The sequence below is a fragment of the Callithrix jacchus genome, chromosome 3 (assembly GCF_049354715.1).
Source record: "Callithrix jacchus isolate 240 chromosome 3, calJac240_pri, whole genome shotgun sequence".
Lineage (NCBI taxonomy): Eukaryota > Metazoa > Chordata > Mammalia > Primates > Cebidae > Callithrix > Callithrix jacchus.
In genome coordinates this window covers 68284186-68307211 of record NC_133504.1, presented here as the reverse complement: position 1 = coordinate 68307211, position 23026 = coordinate 68284186, and the positions used below count along the sequence as shown (strand labels likewise).

The 23026-nt window shown below is 36.2% G+C and overlaps 1 protein-coding gene across 5 annotated transcripts in view; it reads right to left on the bottom strand.

Annotated features, from left to right (window-relative positions):
- SCLT1 (sodium channel and clathrin linker 1) overlaps positions 1–23026 on the bottom strand; it is a 245784-nt gene that overhangs the window by 80624 nt on the left and 142134 nt on the right. For all 5 annotated transcript variants that reach the window (XR_008480049.2, XM_054252918.2, XM_008992707.5 and 2 more), the window contains 4 exons: positions 12302–12373; positions 8015–8089; positions 5785–5930; positions 2850–3042 (listed from right to left, as the gene is read on the bottom strand). Coding sequence is in view for 4 of the 5 variants with exons in the window: in XM_054252918.2 (XP_054108893.2) it covers positions 2850–3042; positions 5785–5930; positions 8015–8089; positions 12302–12373 (486 nt within the window). In the remaining variant the exon portion in view is untranslated. The remainder of the gene's footprint in view (positions 1–2849; positions 3043–5784; positions 5931–8014; positions 8090–12301; positions 12374–23026) is intronic.

Sequence of the window (23026 nt, the reverse complement as noted above, 5' to 3'; positions counted from 1 at the left end):
CCCTCATGTGTCCTTCTATCAGTACTTATTCATCTAAAAGGTAGTTATTCTGATACTATCCTCATAGATAATTATGCTTATTCTTTACTATCATATAGTGAAATAATAAAATATAAGCTTGTATATGCTTGGCTTTTTTGCTCATCTCCATGTCTATGAGACTCATTCACTATTGCTTATATAGTTCATTATTTTTCATTGTTGTTTCTATTCCAATTTATGACAATTATTTATACAATTTCAACTTCATGAACTTTGCATTGTTTTTAGTGTTTTGACTACAACTTCTATGAATATTCTTGTCCACATCCACATAAGCACTCATATCTGTTGGGTACGTAGTCATGATTATTTGGCATATGATGTGTATTAGTCCATTATCATACTGCTATGAAGAAATACCTAAGACTGGGTAATTTATAAAGAAAAAGAGGCTTAATGAACTCACAGTCCATGTGAGAAAAAGAGGCTTAAGGAACTCACAGTTCCTTTCCATGGCTGGAAAGGTTTCACAATCATGGCAGAAGGTGAAGAAGGGGCAAAGGCACATCATACATGGCAGCAGGCAAGTGGGCATTTGCAGAAGAACTGCTCTTTATAGAACCATCAGATTGGCCAGGCCCAGTGGCTCACACTTGTAATCCCAGCACTTTGGGAGGCTGAGGCTGGTGGATCACATGAGGTCAGGAGTTGAAGGCCAGCCTGGCCAACATGGTGAAACCCCATCTCTGCTAAAAATACAAAATTAGCTGGTTGTGGTGGCACATGTCTGTAGTTCCAGCTACTTGGGAGGCTGAGATAGGAAAGTCACTTGAATCCAGGAGGTGGAGGCTGCAATGAGCAAAGATTGCACCACTGCACTCCAGCCTGGGCAAGACAGAGCAAGACTCTGTCTCAATTAAAAAAAAAACAACAACAGAAAAACATCAGATTTTGTAAGACTTATTCACTATCATGATAAAATCATGGGAAAACCAACTCCCACGATTCAGTTACCTCCTACCAGGTCCTTCTCATGACACATGGGGATTATGGGAGCTACAACTCAAGATGAGATTTGGGTAGGGACACAGCCAATCCATATCAAGATATATGTATGTCCAGCTTTAAAAGATACTGCTACATTCCTATCAGTATCTATCAAAGTTCTAACTGCTTTATATTCTTATAAATACTTGATATTTTTAGTCTTTTTAATTTTAGCCATTCTAGTGGTGTGTAGTGTTATCTTGCAGTTTTAATTTAAATTCCCCTGAAAAATAATGAAGCTGAACATATTTGCATATATGCTATTTTATGAAGTGCCTACTTAAGTCTTTAGCCCTTTTCTGAAAATTATCTATTTTTTCATTATTAACTATTAGCTGTTTTTTCCTTATTAATACTTTTCTTATTAATTGGTAAGAGTTTTTATATTTTGGATATGAGTTCTTTTTTTGGTTATATGCATTACAAATACTTTCTCCCACTTTTCCCTTTCTTAATGGTATCTTTTGGTGACTAAAAATATCTTAATTTTAGTGAAATCCAATTCAGCTTGGATTTTTCACTATGATTTGTATTTTTTGTGCTCTAAGAAATATTTTTCAATCCAAAGGCATGAAGATTTTTCTCCTAGAAACTCTATCATTTCACATTTCACATTTAGGTCTACAAGGCAGCTCCAACTAATTTGCATATATGCTGTGATACTGGAGTTAAGTTTTATTTTTAAAATATGGATCTGACTGATCTAGCACCATTTGTGAAGACAATTTTCCCCCCACTGAACTGCAATGGTGCCTTTTTTATAAGTCAAGTGATTATAACAAATCAGTTTGTTTTTAACTCAATTTTTTGCCATTCATCAAGTTGATTATTCTCATGTTGATAACATATTGTCTAAATTATTTCAGCTTTTTATCAAGTCTTGTTATCTGGTAGTTTGGTTCCTAACCTTGCTCTTCAAAGAACTCCCACAGTTTAAAGCACAAAGTACAAACTTCTTTTTAAATAAGACTCTTTATTTTTTCATTTCAGAGTCCAGGGTTTTACAAATAACTAGGGTGTTTCATACCTGTAATAGGAGGTATTTAATAAACATATGTTGACATGAATTAGGTTGGAATATGACTTCTTAGGAGTTCTTGCGGCAATAAAAACCAAAATAAAACAGTAACACTACCTCCTCATATTCTTACTACACAATTGCAAGATGTAGATATTTATCAAAGAGAGTTAGTGTCACTGTTTACAAAAGTCTCATGAAATGGGGAAAGGTAAGCAAGATGTTGATGAAAATACTTGTGTTTCTTGATGCTCCCTTAAAAAGATGATCATCTTCCTATTATCAAACCATATAAGCATCAGAAGAGAAGGAAAGAAGACAGAAAAGAAAGGGAATTTATTTTAGATGACATTTTTGCCTCCTGCCTTCTTCCTGCCATGGAATTTTCAGACTAGCTATGAGTGGTTCTCAGAGCCAACTGCTGTAACATCCTCTATACAGTTAGTTTTATAGACGTTCAACTTTTCAAAGGCTACTATAGAGCAAGAAGAGAGGAAAGCAGTCTGTAAAGTTATCTAATCTATGGATTTGCCAGTGTTGCTTAAATTGCTTTGGCAGAAAATATAAGTATATTTGTGGTTGGAAAAGAATTTTTTTGTGTGTAGCAAAGGCAATCATTTTCAAGCATGCCTGCCAAGTTCTACAACACAGAAATGACTGGTTAACACTCTGAATTATGATATAGTGCTATCTGATGAGAAGGCAAAAAAAAAGAGGGGCCTTAAAGATGTTTTGCTAGGTCTAAGTATTCTCCATACTTGGATTTTCCTAAGTACACATTTAACTCTAGTCTTGAAAATACCTTTAATTTGGCTTTTTTTTGAGCCTCCAGGGCAATCTTCCTTAAACTCTCAGTCTCTTTCTGTAACTGTTTATTTTCTTCCTGAAGTTTTAGCCTTTGTTCACTGACAAGTCCACAGTTCTCTCTCTCAGACTCCAATACATTTTGCAGTTTCTGAATCCTTTCTTGGTAACGTGATATTTCTTCTGAGGAGCTGATTAAAAAACAAAACAAAAAGAACGATTAAACTTAATGATCTATACTAGAAGACAAAAGTCTGTCTACATTTTATCACATGGACTTTTGTTTGCTTTATTTTGAGCCATTTCTTTTCACTTTAGGCCGAAACTATGTGGTTTCAAAACGTTATGTTAAACCAGGCAAATATATTCAACTAAAATATATTCAAATCTTAACTAAGAACAGATAAATCGAACTGTTATTTATTTAGAAAATCAATGTGAGAGTTCTTTCAAATTTGTACTAACATTAAGAATTACTGTGTATGGAGAACTTCAAGGGAATGAACTGCGGTAACAATAAAAAGCATGAAGTAGATAATAACCAAAACTCCTTTACTTAATGAATAAACTCTATAGAATAACACAATAGCTTACTATATTACTAAATTATAAAAGCTACTTTTATATTTTCCCATTATATATCTTAGAAATAGTTTTTATAAACTTCCAGTTCTATAAACTTCTTGTTTTACAAGAAGTTAAACAGATTATATTTCCTGAACTTTCTCAACAATGGATCACAGGGTGAGACAACCTCTATACATTAATGTCACTTCAATCAATAAATTGCTAATTTTTATTCCTATCTTTTAAAACTTCCATCTTTTCAGTAACAGATAAACACTGTGAACATTCCTTGGTTAATAGGTTTCACAGGGAATTGTATAGAAATGCTACTAATATTGTGAAAGCTTAAGAAAATTACTAGTTAAAAGTATTTTGCAAGGAGAAAAAAATCTTAAAGAAGCAACTTTCACATGGTGGTAGTTTCATCACTATGAACCACTCTTTTATGGTCCTATTTTGGCATTCTGACCTGCCATATCTGCTAGTGCTTTGGGTGAACACAGTTAGTAATTTTCTTTGATCTCTGCCTCTGCTTTTCTAGATCTTTGCTTTCCCTGCTCCTCCCATACTCTTGTAAATTCTGTTTCCTACATTAAACCCTTTATTCCCACAATACTTATAGTCTTTTTCCTGCCTAAACCTTGCTGATAAAGTTCCTAATAAAAAGATGTATCTAGGCAATGATAATAAAAGGATGCTAACATCAGAAAGATGCTGAGACCAGAAACAACCACACATTGTAAGCCTCCTAAGAGAAGTCCACAATGTCATCATCCATGAAGAATTCTTCCAAAAACAACAACAACAACAACAAAAGAAAGCTAGACTAGATCAAGCCTCTGGGTCTAATTACTAGTTTTTAGGAACTACATGAGACAGAGTAAATAGCATCAATATTTAGGTATGTAGTGGAAGAAACTCTACCTTACAAAGAACTCAGTTTTAAACAGTTATTTGCAAGAAAAAAATACAGAAAAAGGGATTCCCAGAGATTAAAGGAGATGCAAGACTACTCACTCCAAGCATTCCTGAAATTAGAAGTGGACAAAACTCACACTCAAGAGAAACCCTTTAAATGCAGTCTAAGAAAACATTCATCAAATATACCGTAAAGCACATATGTGAAAACTTAGGAGAAAAACTCTATGTGGAGAATGTGGGAAAGCCTTCATTAATTCCTATGTGTTGATGAATGTGTAAGAATTCATACTGAGGAGAAGAACTCTCCTTATAAAAAGAATGCATGGGAGCCTTTAATCATTTCTCAATTACTTAATGAAGAAAAAAAAAACCTCTTAATTGGAAAGAAGCCCTGTAAATCTAAAGAAGATGGGCTAATCCTTATCCTTCACTCAACCTTCAAAATTTATCCTGGAGAGAAGCTTTTTGAAAGTAAAGAACATGGGAGGTCTTACACCCAGTCCTCGTACTTTATTCTATGTTTACACGCTTTAGGAAATATGGGAGAGTTCACCCTGGAGAAAAACTTTATGAATATAGGGAACATAGAGGGGGTTTCACTGATTTATGCTTTTACTGTACACACACAAAATACTCATAATGCAGAGAGACCATGTGAATTAAAACAAATGCAGGAATGCTTTTATTCAGTATGCCTCCCTTAAGAGACATATGTGTATGCGCATTAGAGAGAAACCCTGTGAATATATGGTATTGGGAAAAGCCTTCATGTGTGATACTTCTCTTACTACGTACAAGAAGATTTATGCTGGAATAAACCAGCTTCTCCTGCATGTTTCATCTGGAAGTAACCATATGAGCAGATTATCTGAATAATTATTGGAAATTATAAATATATTTTTTAAAGAAATTTGCAGGATCTCTTTTTGAAAAAAACACTGTATTAAGTAACTTAGGTATTAGTATTTATTTTAAAAATATCTTTTGAACACATACAGAGATTGAGACTTCAGGCAATTCAAGTAAGAAAATTTTGCTGTATTAGGTAATATTGCCAGGGTGGGAAGGTAGAAAAATATTCAGAATGGATATGTCAAGTTCTAACTTTATCATGTTTATGGATAATCAAATATATATTATGGATCATTATAGAATATTCAAGAAATATATTAAGTATAGGTAGTATAAAAGAATATAAGTAAGCTACTATAATAGCTGTACAATTAGTACAAAGAAAACAATATTATAAACATCCTATTTAACTGTCAGAAAGAATACATTGAAAAGAAAATGGTATACCGCTGTTAAATCTTTTCTTCCTGCAGAAATTAGTTTTCAGAAATAATCTTGAATGAACTTATATTTGGTCCTAAATGTAGAGAATCTGTCCAATATTGTGTGAATTCTGAAGATGTTACCACAGAAAATCCAAAAGAAAAACTTACTCAATTTCAAGTTGTTTTATTCTATTTTCTGCTCTCGTAAGTCTTAGCTGAAGATCATCTTTTGAACGCTCTGCAACCAGGAATCTTTGGTGCATTTCTTCTAGTTTTCTGTAATCACTTTCATTTCCTCTGCCTTCATGGTAAATCTGCAGAAGAGGCTTATTATGTATATAACATTACAGAAAAAACTGTCTTAAAATTAAACAGAGACAGAAATCAATGGAATAAAAAGCCATGATCATGTGTTCATTTGCTCCTACTGTAACATATGAAAAATATCAATAATTAAATCTGATTCTTTCACATTTACAAATAAAATGTTAAAAACTGATACATAAAATAATAATTGTTTTGAGACCAGCCTGAGCAAGACCCCATCATCTAAAGAAAATATTATTAAAAAATTAGCTGGGCATGGTGGCTCACACCTGTAGTCTCAGCTATCAGTGAGGCTCAGGTAGGAGGATCCTCGAGCCCAAGAGATCAAGGCTGCAGTGAGCTATGATCATGTCCACTGCACTCCAGTCTGGGCAACAGAGCAAGACATTGTCTCTTAAAAAACAGAGTTTATTTTTTTTTTGGAATTATTCATGCTCATGGTAAACTATGCAAATAATACAAAAATGTAAAGCAAAGTTAAAAAAATACTCTAAATGTCAACTTGGAGTGGTTACACTGGTGATTTCTTGATGAATATCATTCAGTATAATCCTTTATTCCAATACTCAAAAATTAAGATACATGCTGTGGTACAATAACTAGAACTCTCTGAAAGTGACTCCTGAATCTCACTGGGTTACCGGGACAATGATCTAGGTTGGATGGGGCATCCCCCTTCCTCAGCAGGAGCAGCTGTACCCAAGCTCAGCTTTCCATGCGATGGGGCTCCCTCTCACAGCACAGGGTCTGGAACATCCTAAGAGATCCAAGGTCTCCAGGTGCTAAGCAGCTCACACTTTGAGGCAAATCCAAGACACAGCAACCCTCAAAATTCAGACTGCCTGGTCAAGTAACCTGTGTCTTCCCCAGGTTACTCGGGGAAGTGACAAAGGACTGCTTTGTCACTTTTTCTCTATAAAAACATGGAGTATCAGTATGTCAAAGTTCCACTACTAGAATACAGATCTACACTGCAGACCCAGCAGTACTTTCACCTTGGCACACTGGTCATAGAACAGTGGGAGAACAAAGTGTTGTGCTTTCCCTTTCCCTGTTGTCTTTTGCCTCGTAAGTTTTACATTTCCCTAATAAGCCTTTTCCTTAACCTTTGCCATGTGATATTAAAACATACATCCCAAACCCTGATGTATAACAGGTGGCAATCTAAATGGTAACTATATGATATGCAGAGGAAAACTCACAAGGGATCTACCTTGCAGGAGAGTGGTAACCATTAAGTCCTACTTTGAACACATGTATTTTTTTTTTCACAAATGGAATTGTATATTATGTTTTGCTTTTTGTATTACTCTTTTACTGATGTCATAATTTTTTCATGTTGATAATATAGATAGAGACCATAATTTTTATGCTACATAGCTCTTCTTCAAAAATCAAATTCTGATTAGCATTTACCACTTTTTAACATTGGGTAAGATACTTAACCTCTATGAAAGTTGTTAATGCAGCACCTAAAACACAGTAAATGCTCAACCAAATTTGGTCTCCCTTTCTTTTCCCAAGGTACTTTAAAAGAGTACAATATTACTGCTAATAAAAAAGTATATGAAAGAAATGAAATTTAAACCATGAACTTCTCCCAACAGTTTTTCTCAAATAACATGTGGGTAAATATTCTTCCTAAGTATGAAGTAAAAATCTGTACTTCTAAAAGGTAAAAATCATAGCAATGTTATAATTTTCTGTTTACATATACTTGTTTTATAAATAGATAGCCTAAGCCCAATAAGAGCTAACATAAAATTCAAAAAGAAAATAAAGACAAAGTAAAATTTAGTAAGATGAGGTTTAAGCAAGAAATACAGCTACTTCACAAAATTTATATCTTTAAGTATAAAGTTCAAAGAATACGGCCGCTCTTGGGAAAGAGTTGTATCGAGCAACATCAGTATTTAACTGCAGACTCTGAATATATTTAAGAGAATAAAAACTTACCAAGACAATAGTAACAAATAAAGGAATTGCTAGTAGATGACATGATGAAAACAGACAGTAATGTTGAACATTTGCAGTTGTGTTTTAGGTAGTTACATTTCCTTTTTCTTTTTACCTTTTCTAGTTCTTCTTCCACTGCTTTTTTTTCCTTAATGACTCGTTCGATTTGGCCTTGTTTTTCAGCACACTCCTATAAATATTGTAAATAAATTTTGTAAATAAATTGTAAGTCATATTGTAAATAAATACACTTGGTAACATCTTAAGAAAAGTGGGGAAAATAAAGAAGTAAAATAATGTATCCATAATGGGAATATCGTAGTTATCTTATCAAAACAAATAAGGTTATATTAATTAAAAACAAAACAAAACTCAATCTTTGAAGAGCAACCTAACCCAGGATTTCAGAAATTGCCTCCAGCTGTAGGATGCTAAGGAGTTCTAACTAAACAGACTATGAGGGAGACAGAGGTTGGGGAATTACAAATAAAAAAATAATAGAACCCCTTTCTCATACTATAGATTTTCTTTTTATATACCAACAGAACCAGATAGTGGCATAAAACCCTCCGGGATTACCTATGGTCTAAAAGATGTGTGGGTGTATAAATTCTAAAAGAGTTAACTTTTTTTCTTTGAAAACATTACAGCCAACAGAAATACTAAACATATTTTACTACCATAAACATGAGTATTTCTGTTCAAAAGATTTTAATCAGTATTTAGCAAGCATATAAATTAGATAATAAAATTTAACATTTTACTAATGCAACTAAAACAAAAAACCATCATAATTATTAGTTCTTCACAATTATTTCTAATTATATATTGATTTTGGAGAATGGGTAATGGGTATGGTTTTTTTTTTTTTCCTTTCTATTTTTACCAATTGTGAATCATGCTTTGGAGGAACCCGCTTTGCTAACAGTGTACTGCTTAATAATGATGTTCAATTATCTATATTTTATAGAATAAGTGTATTTTAATATGTTTTTAAATTTTAAAGTAAGCTTCTAAATTGTGACCTAAAATTATCACCATTGATTATAATGAAGATCTTTAACCCTATGTTACAAATCAGTTGACAAATGTAAATTTAATATCTTTTATTTAGAACCCTGAGTGTATACAAAATGCAACATTAATATTCCAAATATGATACAGTAAGTTGTTTAGGAGAGGGTAGTTTCCGTGCTAAATCTGCAATTTACCTACATTTGTAACTTCTCCCATGTGAGTTTTAATATATGTGTTAATAACAAAGTGTGGCTCACACTTCTGGAACTGGCAAGTGATATATAAAGAAACGCATGTGTAAGTATGCTTCACACTCCTCTGCACCCAATCCACCATTTCACTGACAAATGATGATGGCTGAAAGAATATCTGGTTAACCTGAGGGTAAAAAAGGTGAACTGAGACAGCAAAGTTTAAATCTTTAGAGAGAATTACCATACTAATTCTATTAGAAATGCACTATAATACTAAAACAGACATTAAAAATTACTTTGAAAAAGTTTTTAGAGATATTTTGCTTATCACCCCTGTCATGCCTACCTTTGGGGGAAAATATGACAAAAAATAGATATTATTTCAGGTACTCATGGAGTATTTCCAAAATCATACTTTACAAAAGAAGTCTCAGCACATATTAAGAACCAATACCCACGGGGCACGGTGGCTCACGCCTGTAATCCTAGCACTTTGGGAGGCTGAGGCGGGCAGATCACCTGAGATCAGGAGTTCGAGACCAGCCTGGTCAACATGGTGAAACCCTGTCTCTACTAAAAATACAAAAATTGGCTGGGTGTAGAGGTGTGTGCTTGTAATCTCAGCTAACCTGGGAGGCTGAGGCAGGAGTATCGCTGGAACTCGGGAGGCAGAGCCTGCAGTGAGCTTCAGATCACACCACCGCACTCCAGCCTGGGTGACAGAGCAAGACTCTATCTCAAAAAAAAAAAAAGAAGAACCAATATCATATAGACCATGATCTGTGCTGCCTCCCTAACCAAATGAGAAATCAACAATAAAAGACAGTGTAAATCGTCATTTATTTAGAAACTAAAAAAAAAGACTTCAAAAATTCATGCATCAAAGAAAAGATCACAATGAACATTTTATTTTACTTCTATAAGTTTGAACATTTTATAATTAATCTTAATTATTTGCTATAGATTAATAGCAATCTGCCACATGGCAGAATAAAACCTTGAATATTCTTAAGATCAATCATACCTTACTAGAGAAAACAAAGTCTGTTAGGTATGTGTTGGTCTCTAGAGGGAAATATGTAGCTTGAAATACAATGGCTCTGGCTTTTTCTTAATCTATTAATCTGCACACTCATCTAAAATGCAAGTTTTTCTCCCTCCTGTGAGCATACCTTAATTTTGGATTAGCAAAAGTATGCTTAACTTCCTTCCTGAACTTCATAGTGTAAATAGTAGTATAGATGGATAGTACAGTGATACTAATTACTATTGGTATAGATAGTAAAATTGTTAGTTAATAGAAAACAATAGCAAGCATCAGGTTATTATGCTTCAAACTGTAGCTTAGATTTTCTAAGAAAATCTGTCTTTTTTTAAAGACGGAGTTTTACTCTTGCTACCCAGACTGGAGTGCAACGGCACAATCTCGGCTCACCGTAACCTCCGCCTCCTGGGTTCAGGCAATTCTCCTGCCTCAGCCTCCTGAGTAGCTGGGATTATAGGCACACACCACCATGCCCAGCTAATTTTTTTATTATTAGTAGAGACGGGGTTTCACCATGTTGACCAGGATGGTCTCGATCTGTTGACCTCGTGATCCACCTGCCTCGGCCTCCCAAAGTGCTGGGATTATAGGCTTGAGCCACTGCGCCTGGCAGAAAATCTGTCTTAAAGTAGCCAAAGATGTTTTCCTTCGAATGCATTTTTAACATACTTAATATTTGAAACTTTTCAATTAGACAGTATAGTTCTCCCCATAGAATCAACATGACCATCAGATGTTTCATATCTGTAGAAAAATCAGTTAGCTGTGAAGTAGAATTGTTTTACTATAAGAAACACTTTTTGCAATAATGGAAATTGTCATTCTTTTTACTCTAAAGTGAGTTTAATATAGCTCTGGTTGTTATACAGCTAACAATGATTTGAAAAAATCCATGCAGGTCTTAGCTAGTCCTTGCTCCTTTGAGAATATAGAAGGAATGAATGTTCTTGTCCTTGCAGGTTTGCAATCCATTAAATGATCTTGGACTAGGGTAGTACCCTTCTACTCCTCTTTTACCACAAAAATATAGATCTCTTGATAGCTATTCGGCCCATGAAAGAGAACAAGCAAAATAACTGGGTGATAGAAAAGGAAGCAAAATATGTAGCAACAAAAAATTACACATGACTAATTGGCCACATTGCATCCCATTAATTTCAGTTGATGTTCCTACATTATTAAAAGAAGTGACATTAAACAAACAAAAACAAAATAAATGTTCCTTGTTCTATTCCATTTGGGACCAATAATACACAATGATTAAGATCCCATCATGTGATCTCCAAAGTTTGTAGAATAGAGAGAGAAAATGTGATCCCTCTTTCAGAGTGTTTAAATGTATTGTTCAGTTGATACACATTTAAAAATATACTGTGCAAAACACTGTCCCAGGCAAGCAACAAGGAAAATAAAGAAAGGTGTAAGACTCTACTGTGTTGAGATGCTACAATCTAATTGCAGAAATAAGATTTCCAAGGAGAGAGACAGAGTATGTATGTTCAACATACACCTAATGCATGATATTTATTACAAGATATAATTCATTGCTAAATTTTGTAATAGAGATTAAAAGTAATACAGGGAGTCAGAAAAGATCAGAGTTTGTAAAGTTATAAATATTTTCTCAATTCCTGAAAATTGTTATAGTTTTATTTTCCTATAAGAAAGTTTATTAAATTTCATTACATCAAATCTTCAAGTTAAACTTATATTTCCAGTCCCACCTCTAGACACACAAGTATTCTTTTCCTTTCCCCTCTTGGCCTACTCATACCTCAGTATTCATTTCTTTTAGGAAGCTTTCTTTCTTCTTTCCCACTGTCATATATACTTTCTCTTTCTCCTTGGTTTACCAGATAAACCCAGCATATGATAGGAGCTAATGCAAGCAATAGCACCCTGTGTATTCCCTGTCACAGACACAACTTTACAGTAAAATGTGATAAATACTATCTATCTTTCCAGCTAGAACATAAGCCACAAGACTGCTGCAAACATGTCTATCTGGATTTTCACTTTTTTCCTAGCACCTAGCCAGGGCTTGGTTTAAAAAGTATCTTTTGAATGAATGAATCCCCAGTAGTATGTATCCTGGCCTTTAAAATAAGCAATATTTGGAAGACAATATCAATATAGTCAAACATACCATTTGGAGGGCTGAAAGTTCTTCTGCTAATCGAGAAATTTGTATATGACATTGTTTTTTTGTGTTTGCAACCTGTAAATTAAGACATTTAATCATCAATTGGGTCTACAATAAAAATGGTTAATATCTAATAAACGCTTTGGATAATAATTTTGATAAAAATAAAATTGCAACTTTTAGGGCATAAATGATAAATAAGCACACAATATATTCAAGAGCCAAGAATTTGCCATGAAAGTGGAAGGAGAGTGAACAGAATGGTATATCCAAAAGGACCGTGGTTGTCAAACAGTTTGGTCTTAGGATGCTTTTAACCACAATTAAAAGAAATAACTTTTGCTTATAATAGATTCTTTCTATAAAACTTCATTTCTATCATATTAGAAATGAAAACAGAAAATTTAAAAACATTTACTTATTAATCTCTTCAAAAATAATTTATTACTGGTTAACCTCAACAATATTTTTCATGAGAAATAAGTATATTCTCCAAAACTAAAATTTTTTTAGAAGAGTGGCATTTTAAAAATACTTTTGCAAATTTCCTTAATGTCTGGCTGAATAGAAGCTAGATTTTGATATCTGCTTCTGTATTCAACCTGTTGTGCTGTCACATATCATATAGCCTCTGGAAAACAACATTGCACACATGAGAGAGAATGAGAGTGAAAAGGCAGACAATGTCTTAACTAAAATTATAAAAGTAGGTGTGACCTTGTGGCCTCTCTGAACAATATTTTGAAACTGCTGCTATAAAGCAAGTCAAGAGAAACAGAATCACACATTGAAAATGTAGCAACTTTTAATGTGCTTTTGATTCATAAATAGAACTTTTTAATAACACACATCACATCCCAGTATTAAGTAAATTACTTTTACTTCTGAAGATATTTAAATTAACATTTAAATACAAAATAAATTAACATTTTAATATCTTCAGAAAGAATACAATTAATGTGCACAGAGTATTTTGAAGAATTAGTCACATCTCATTGGGATTTCTCTATGACAATAATTTTTTCTAGTAACTATTCATGTTTTTTAAATGGACTGTGAAGAATACTGATGCCAATCGTATATCATCAGTAAACTTTTGTGATCTAAAGGTCTTTGGGAATTTTCTAGTATCTTATAAGATAGACTATTTTGAAAATATGATGTAAACCTTGTTTAGAACATTTACAATACTATCATGTACTTTATATGGTTAATTAATATGAGTTATCTTTTCCAAGGCCTGCCAAGCATATGATTTCTGGGTCTATTTTAGCTCTTTTTATTTTCATTTATTTATTTTTTTGACCACAGTCAACAGTAATTTAGTGTACATTTAAAAATAACTAAAATAGTATAATTGGAATGTCAGTAACACAAAGAAATGATAAATACTTGAGGTGATAGATATTCTATTTACCCTAATGTAATTATGCACTGAATGCCTGGGTTAAAATATCTCACGTATCCCATAAATATATACATCTACTTATACCCATAAAAGTTAAATTTAAAAAAGAAGTGCATCCTAGACAGGTCAGGTAAGCAGGGAGACACCAGTTCTAGCCATGGTTCTAGAAAGACACTTTAAAAAAAGTTCACCCAGCTGAGCGTGGTGGCTCATGCCTATAATCCCAGCACTTAGGGAGGCCGAGGTGGGCGGATCATGAGGTCAAGAGATCAAGACCATCCTGGCCAACATGGTGAAACCCCATCAAATAAAAATACAAAAATTAGCTAAGTGTGGTGGCACATGCCTGTAGTTTCAGCTACTCGGGAGGCTGAGGCAGGAGAATCACTTGATCCCTGGAGGCAGAGGTTGCAGTGAGCCAAGATCATGCCACTGCACTCCAGACTAATAACAAAGTGAGACTCCATCTCCAAAAAAAAAAAAAGTTTACCTGTGACAAATGGATTAGGAATCTAGAGTCCTCAGTCCCAATGACTGAACAAAAGACTTTTTAGATAAAAAATCTCAAGTATTGCCCATAAATATTAAGACTATGGACTTTGTTATCGTCTTAAACTCTGTCTTGTGAAGGAGGATAGTGTCTTGAAAGTACATATTTTATTCGATAAATATCAGTAAAATATAACTAATTTCACAATTGAGATCTCATTTCTCACATCCTCTCAGCTATTCATTTTTTAAAAATACTTTAAGTTCTGGGATACATATGTATAATGTGCAGGTTTGTTCCATAAGTATACACGTGACATGGTTGTTTGCTGCACCCATCAACCCATCATCTACATTAGGTATTTCTCTTAATGCTATCCCTCCCCTAGCTCCCCACCCCTGAACAGGCCCCGGTGTGTGATATTCCCCTCCCTGTGTCCATGTGTTCTCACTGTTCAACTCCCACTTATGAGTGAGAACATGCAGTGTTTGGTTTTCTGTTCCTGTTTTAGTTTGCTGAGTATGATGGTTTCCAACTTCATCCATGTCCCTGCAAAGGACATGAACTCTGAACTCATCCTTTTTTTATGGCTGTACAGTTTTCCATAGTGTATATGCGCCACATTTTCTTTAGCCGGTCTATCACTGATGGGCATTTGGGTTGGTTCTAAGTCTTTGCTATTGTGAACAGTGCTGCAGTAAACATACGTGTGCATGTTTAGCTCTTTTTAAGGTTATAATTTGATGTAGACTTTTCTTATGAATAATTATATTAAGAATCAATGCATTCTATTAATGGATCAGTAACAGTAACAGATAGCATTTATTGAGGATTAATATGTGTTAGGTACTATTCAGAGTGCTTTACATGTATTATCTCATTAATTCTCACAACAATCCAATGAGGTAGTAATTATTTCCATTACAGCTGAGGAAGGCTGAGGCACAGAGAAATTAAGTCATAAATGTTCCTATGATACAAACATTTTGGTTCTTATAAGCTCTGTAATGTCTGTCTTTCTCTCACATAATTTCTAAAATGTGTTCTTTTTAGTATCTAGAAATAATACAGCTAACTTAAGGGTTTATGACAGTAGGGTATATATTTTGAAATATATTTATAGTAATCCTGGCAAATACAGATGAATCAAACTATTCATGTCTTTTTAAAGGACTGTGTAGAACCATTGACACATGACATACATACATAAACTTCTATGCTCCAAAGGTTATACAGAATTTTCTAGAGTTAGTGTCTAATGAAACAAAATGTAAACATTTGTTATGTGAGGAAACACACATTTCTGTGAGGCAGTTTACTGGGGTTGGGGTTTTGAAGTCTGTTTAGGGACTAATATCCTTCTGTCATCCTAACCTCACTTTATATAAGCATTTCCATCTATAATTTTAAGAATAGTAAGGATATCTGTAAACCAAATAGTAAGATAAACCATTAAGGAACAGGAAAATCCACTGATGGCACTAGCCATGAAATGAAATAAAAAGTAAACAATGTGTATATATATATTTACAAATCTTATTTATTTGAATAATATTTATTTATTTATTTATTTTTATTTTTAAAAAATTTTTTATTGCATTTTAGGTTTTGGGGTACATGTGCAGAACATGCAAGACAGTTGCATAGGTACACACATGGCACTGTGTTTTGCTTCCTTTCTCCCCTTCACCCACATTTGGCATTTCTACCCAGGCTATCCCTCCGCAGCTCCCCCTCCCGCCACTGGCCCTCCCCTTTTACCCCCAATAGACCCCAGTGTTTAGTACTCCCCTCCCTGTGTCCATGTGTTCTCATTTTTCATCACCCGCCTATGAGTGAGAATATGCAGTATTCCATTTTCTGTTCTTGTGTCAGTTTGCTGAGAATGATGTTCTCCAGATCCATCCATGTCCCTACAAACGACACGAACTCATCATTTCTGATTGCTGCATAATATTCCATGGTGTACATGTGCCACATTTTCCCAATCCAGTCTATCATCAATGAGCATTTGGGTTGATTCCAGGTCTTTGCTATTGTAAACAGTGCTGCAATGAACATTCGTATGCATGTGTCCTTATAGTAGAACGATTTATAGTCCTTTGGATATATACCCAGTAATGGGATTGCTGGGTCAAATGGAATTTCTATTTCTAAGGCCTTGAGGAATCGCCACACTGTCTTCCACAATGGTTGAACTAATTTACACTTCCAACAACAATGTAAAAGTGTTCCTTTTTCTCCACATCCTCTCCAGCATCTGTTGTCTCCAGATTTTTTACTGATCGCCATTCTAACTGGCGTGAGATGGTATCTCAATGTGGTTTTGATTTGCATCTCTCTAATGACCAGTGACGATGAGCATTTTTTCATATGATTGTTGGCCTCATCTATGTCTTCTTTCATAAAGTGTTTGTTCATATCCTTTGCCCAATTTTGAATGGGCTTGTTTGTTTTTTTCCTGTAAATCTGTTTGAGTTCTTTGTAAATTATGGATATCAGCCCTTTGTCAGATGGGTAAACTGCAAAAATTTTTTCCCATTCTGTTGGTTGCCAATTCACTCTAGTGACTGTTTCTATTGCCCTGCAGAAGCTGTGGAGTTTGATTAGGTCCCATTTGTCTATTTTGGCTTTTGTTGCCAATGCTTTTGGTGTTTTGTTCATGAAGTCCTTGCCTACTCCTATGTCCTGGATGGTTTTGCCTAGATTTCCTTCTAGGGTTTTTATGGTGCCAGGTCTTATGTTTAAGTCTTTAATCCATCTGGAGTTAATTTTAGTGTAAGGTGTCAGGAAGGGGTCCAGTTTCTGCTTTCTGCACATGGCTAGCCAGTTTTCCCAACACCATTTGTTAAACAGGGAATCCTTTCCCCCTTGCTTGTTTTTGTCAGGTTTATCAAAGATTGTATGGTTTTAGATATATTGTGTTGCCTCCAATGCCTCTGTTTTGTTCCATTGGTCTATATCTCTGTTTTGGCACCAGTACCATGATGTTTTGATTACTGTAGCCTTGTAGTATAGTTTGAAATCCGGTAGTGTGATACCCCCCGCTGTGTTCTTTTTGCTTAGAATTGACTTGCCTATGTGGGCTCCCTTTTGGTTCCATATGAAGTTCATGGTGGTTTTTTCCAGTTCTGTGAAGAAAGTCGATGGTAGCTTGATGGGGATTGCGTTGATTCTGTAAATTGCTTTGGGCAGTATAGCCTTTTTCACAATAATAATTCTTCCTAACCATGAACATGGAATGTTTCTCCATCTGTTTGTGTCCTCTCTTATTTTGTTGGGCAGTGGTTTGTAGTTTTCCTTGAAGAGGTCCTTACGTTCCTTGTGAGTTGTATTCCTAGGTATTTTATTCTTTTTGTAGCAATTGTGAATGGCAGTTCATTCTTGATTTGGCTTTCTTTAAGTCTGTTATTGGTGTAGAGGAATGCCTGTGATTTTTGCACATTGATTTTATATCCTAAGACTTTGATGAAGTTGCTTATCAGTTTCAGGAGTTTTTGGGCTGAGGTGATGGTGTCTTCGAGGTATACTATCATGTCGTCTGCAAATAGAGACAATTTGGCTTCCACCTTTCCTATTTGAATACCCTTTATTTCTTTTCCTTGCCTGATTGCTCTGGCTAGAACTTCCAATGCTATATTGAAAAGGAGTGGTGAAAGAGGGCATCCTTGTCTAGCGCCAGATTTCAAAGAGAATGCTTCCAGTTTTTGCCCATTCAGTATGATATTGGCTGTTGGTTTGTCGTAAATAGCTTTTATTACTTTGAGATACGTTCCATCGATACCGAGTTTATTGAGGGTTTTTAGCATAAAGGGCTGTTGAATTTTGTCAAAGGCCTTCTCTGCGTCAATTGAGATAATCATGTGGTTTTTGTTTTTGGTTCTGTTTATGTGGTGAATTACGTTTATAGACTTGTGTATGTTGAACCAGCCTTGCATCCCTGGGATGAATCCTACTTGATCATGATGTATAAGTTTTTTGATTTGCTGTTGCAATCGCCTTGCCAATATTTTATTGAAGATTTTTGCATCTATGTTCATCATGGATATTGGCCTGAAGTTTTCTTTTCTCGTTGGGTCTCTGCCGGGTTTTGGTATCAGGATGATGTTGGTCTCATAAAATGATTTGGGAAGGATTCCCTCTTTTTCGATTGTTTGAAATAGTTTTAGAAGGAATGGTACCAGCTCCTCTTTGTGTGTCTGGTAGAATTCGGCTGTGAACCCATCTGGACCTGGGCATTTTTGGTGTGGTAGGCTCTTAATTGCTGCCTCGACTTCTGCCCTTGTTATTGGTCTATTCATAGTTTCAGCTTCCTCCGGGTTTAGGCTTGGGAGGACACAGGAGTCCAGGAATTTATCCATTTCTTCCAGGTTTACTAGTTTATGCGCATAGAGTTGTTTGTAATATTCTCTGATGATGGTTTGAATTTCTGTGGAATCTGTGGTGATTTCCCCTTTATCATTCTTTATTGCATCTATTTGGTTGTTCTCTCTTTTCTTTTTAATCAATCTGGCTATTGGTCTGTCTATTTTGTTGATCTTTTCAAAAAACCAGCTCTTGGATTGACTGATTTTTTGAAGGGTTTTTCGTGTCTCTATCTCCTTCAGTTCAGCTCTGATCTTAGTTATTTCTTGTCTTCTGCTGGGTTTTGAGTTTTTTTGATCTTGCTCCTCTAGCTCTTTCAATTTTGAAGATAGGGTGTCAATTTTGGATCTCTCCATTCTCCTCATATGGGCACTTATTGCTATATATTTTACTCTAGAGACTGCTGTAAATGTTTCCCTGAGATTCTGGCATGTTGTCCTTGTTCTCATTGGTTTTGAAGAACTTCTTTATTTCTGCCTTCATTTCATTGTTTATCCAGTCAACATTCAAGAGCCAGTTGTTCAGTTTCCATGAAGCTGTGCAGTTCTGAGTTGGTTTCTGAATTCTGAGTTCTAACTTGATTGCACTATGGTCTGAGAGACTGTTTGTTATGATTTGAGTTGTTTTGCATTTGCTGAGGGGTGCTTTACTTCCAATTATGTGGTCAATTTTCGAGTAGGTGTGATGTGGTGCTGAGAAGAATGTATATTTTGTGGATTTGGGGTGGAGAGTTCTGTAAATGTCTATCAGGTTTGCTTGCTCCAGGTCTGAGTTCAAGCCCTGGATATCCTTGTTGATTTTCTGTCTGGTTGATCTGTCTAATATTGACAGTGGAGTATTAAAGTCTCCCACTATTATTGTGTGGGAGTCTAAGTCTCTTTGTAAGTCATTAAGAACTTGCCTTATGTATCTGGGTGCTCCTGTATTGGGTCCATATACGTTTAGGATCGTTAGCTCTTCTTGTTGTATCGATCCTTTTACCATTATGTAATGGCCTTCTTTGTCTCTTTTGATCTTTGTTGCTTTAAAGTCTATTTTATCAGAGACAAGAATTGCAACTCCTGCTTTTTTTTGCTGTCCATTTGCTTGGTAAATCTTCCTCCATCCCTTTATTTTGAGCCTTTGTGTATTTTTGCACGTGAGATGGGCTTCCTGGATACAGCACACTGATGGGTTTTGGATTTTTATCCAATTTGCCAGTCTGTGTCTTTTGATTGGTGCATTTAGTCCATTTACATTTAGGGTTAATATTGTTATGTGTGAATTTGATACTGCCATTTTGATGCTAGCTGGCTGTTTTGCCCATTAGTTGATGTAGATTCTTCATTATGTTGATGTTCTTTAGCATTTGGTATGTTTTTAAAGTGGCTGGTACTGGTTGTTCCTTTCTATGTGTAGGGCCTCTTTCAGGAGCTCTTGTAAAGCAGGACTGGTGGTGACAAAATCTCTGAGTACTTGCTTGTTTGCAAAGGATTTTATTTTTCCTTCACTTCTGAAGCTCAGTTTGGCTGGATATGAAATTCTTGGTTGAAAGTCCTTTTCTTTAAGGCTGTTGAATATTGGCCCCCACTCTCTTCTGGTTTGTAGTGTTTCTGCCAGGAGATCTGCTGTGAGTCTGATGGGCTTCCCTTTGTGGGTGACCCGACCTTTCCCTTTGGCTGCCCTTAGTATTTTCTCCTCTATTTCAACCTTGTTGAATGTGACGATTATGTGTCTTGGGGTTGCTCTTCTTGCGGAATATCTTTGTGGTGTTCTCTGTATTTCCTGCATTTGAGTGTTGGCCTGCCTTGCTAGGTGGGGAAATTCCTGGATAATGTCCAGAAGAGTATTTTTCAGCTTGGATTCATTCTCTTCATCACATTCTGGTACACCTATCAAATGTAGGTTAGGTCTCTTCACATAGTCCCACATTTCTTGAAGACTTTGTTCATTCCTTTTTGCGCTTTTTTCTCTGATCTTGGTTTCTCGTTTTATTTCATTGAGTTGATCTTCGACTTCTGATATTCTTTCTTCTGCTTGATCAATTAGGCTGTTGAAACTTGTGCATGCTTCGTGAAGTTCTCGTATTGTGTTTTTCAGCTCTTTTAATTCATTCATATTCCTCTCTAAGTTATCCATTCTTGTTATCATTTCCTCGATTCTTTTTGCAAATCTTTTTTCAAGGTTCTTAGTTTCTTTGCATTGATTTAATACATGTTCTTTTAGCTCACAATAGTTTCTCATTATCCACCTTCTGAAGTCTAATTCTGTCATTTCGTCACAGTCATTCTCCATCCAGCTTTGTTCCCTTGCTGGTGAGGAGTTTTGGTCCTTTGTAGGAGTCGCGGTGTTCTGGTTTCGGGTGTTTCCCTCCTTTTTGTGCTGGTTTCTTCCCATCTTTGTGGATTTATCCACCTGTCGTCTGTGTAGTTGCTGACTTTTCGATTAAGTCTCTGAGTGGACGCCCAGATTGTTGATGATGAAGTATTTCTGTTATTTGGTTTTCCTTCTACCAGTCTAGCCCCTCCACTGTATGACGGCTGAGGTCCACTCCAGGCCCTGCTTGTCTGGGGTGCACCTATATCAGCTGCGGAACAGTGAGGGATGCTACCAGTTTCTTTTTCTGCTATCTTTGTCCCAGAATGATGCCTGCCAAATGTCAGTCTTTTGGATATAGAGGGGTCCGGGAGCTGCTTGAGGAGACAGTCTGTATTTTATAGGAGCTCAAGTGCTGATCTGTGAGCTCTGTTTTTCATTCAGGGCTGTTAGGCTGCTACGTTTAATTCTGCTGCAGCAGAACTCATAAAGAAACCCTTTTTTTCTCAGATGCTCTGTCTCGGGGGGGTTGGGGCTTTCTTTGTGAGTGTCTGTTGTGCTGTCCTGCCCAGCTAGGAGGCAGTCTAGTCAATAATTGCCTGCCAAGGCTCCACCCTGCTGGTGTGAGGTTCGCCCTGTTGCTGCAGGTTCTGCCCTGCTGCTGCGGTCTCTGCCCTGCTGCCATGGGCTATGCCCTGTGGCGGAGTCTCTCTGTTGTAGCTGGTTGCCTTGGCAATGGCAGGCTGTGTCAGCAATGGGCGTGTACCTCAGTCGGGGCAGACTGCCTCGGTAATGGCGGACACCCCTCCCCCACGGAACTGCACCGTCCTGGGTTCAGCTGTGCCCACAGGGAACCTCTCCACCCGGAGCATTTGGAATCGCTGTTTTGTTTGTCCCACTGCGCTACCCCAAACGCTGTTTTCCTGGAATCTCCTGGCCTGGCTCACTGTCCAAGTCCCGTTCAGTCTCAAGTTCAGCCCTCTCAAGTCTCAGATTGCTGGTTCAACAGGGCACCCGGATCAGTGTGCTTTGTGCGGAGCGCTGTGTAGCGCTGCTGCGCTACAGCGCTGGCTGCCGGCTTCACTGGCTGCCGGCTGCACCAGCCAAAACCTCTGCCTGGCGTCCCACATCTCTTTTATACCTGGGAATTTCCCCGTTCTGTGGGCAACAAAGATCCGTCTGGAATTGCGGCCCTGACTCACCCTCTCCGCGCATTCACTGAGAGCTTCAATCCTGGGTTGTTCTCACCGCACCATCTTGAGTCCCTTTCCCCACTTATTTATTTATTTTTAAATTATACTTTAAGTTCTGGGGTACATGTGCAGTTCGTGCAGGATTGTTACACGGGTATACACATGTCATTGTGGTTTACTGCATTCATCCCCCCATCATCTACATTAGGTATTTCTCCTAATGTTATTCCGTTATTTCCATATTTTAAAAAATAAGCCACTATAATATTTTTATTCAGTTTTATAGCTAGAACAGAAATACATGACAATTTATTCATTATATTTACTTTAGTCAATAAGAAGAGATACCTGTAAAGTTATTCTCAATTCAACAGGTTAATTCTAGATATTTAAAGGACATGCCATGAATAATTTGGGATTAAATGAAAATTCAAAGACCAATGCTAAAAATAGTGTCTATCTCTGGGTATTAAACTTGTAATTTTAATTTTCTTTTATTCATATTTTTCATTTATACATATTTTCCATTTCTTTTTACAATGAGCATATATCACTACTAGTAATAATTTTATAAGTTTACTTAAGACAGGTTGGGATCCAAGATGGCTGAACAGGAACAGCTCTGGAGTGCAGTTTCCAGAGAGAACAACACAGAGGGTGAGTGATCACTGCATTTTTAAATGAGCTTTTACTGCCCACAGACCAGGAGATTCTGGGCTGAAAAGTGCCATGAATTTCCAGCATGGCTATTTCAGCTGGTGCTGTGGGTCTCCACACAAAAACTCACACAAATCTGGGTGGCTGTTTCAACAGGCACCTGGAATACCTGGGATACAGAGCTGCCCATTTAACTGAAAAAAAAAAAAAGGGAGGACAGAAACAGGGAGCCAGGTGATGTGGCTCAGCAGGTCCCACACCCCACAAATCCCAGCAATCTGGAATGCTCTGGATTGAGAATTTCACAGCAAGCACAGCTG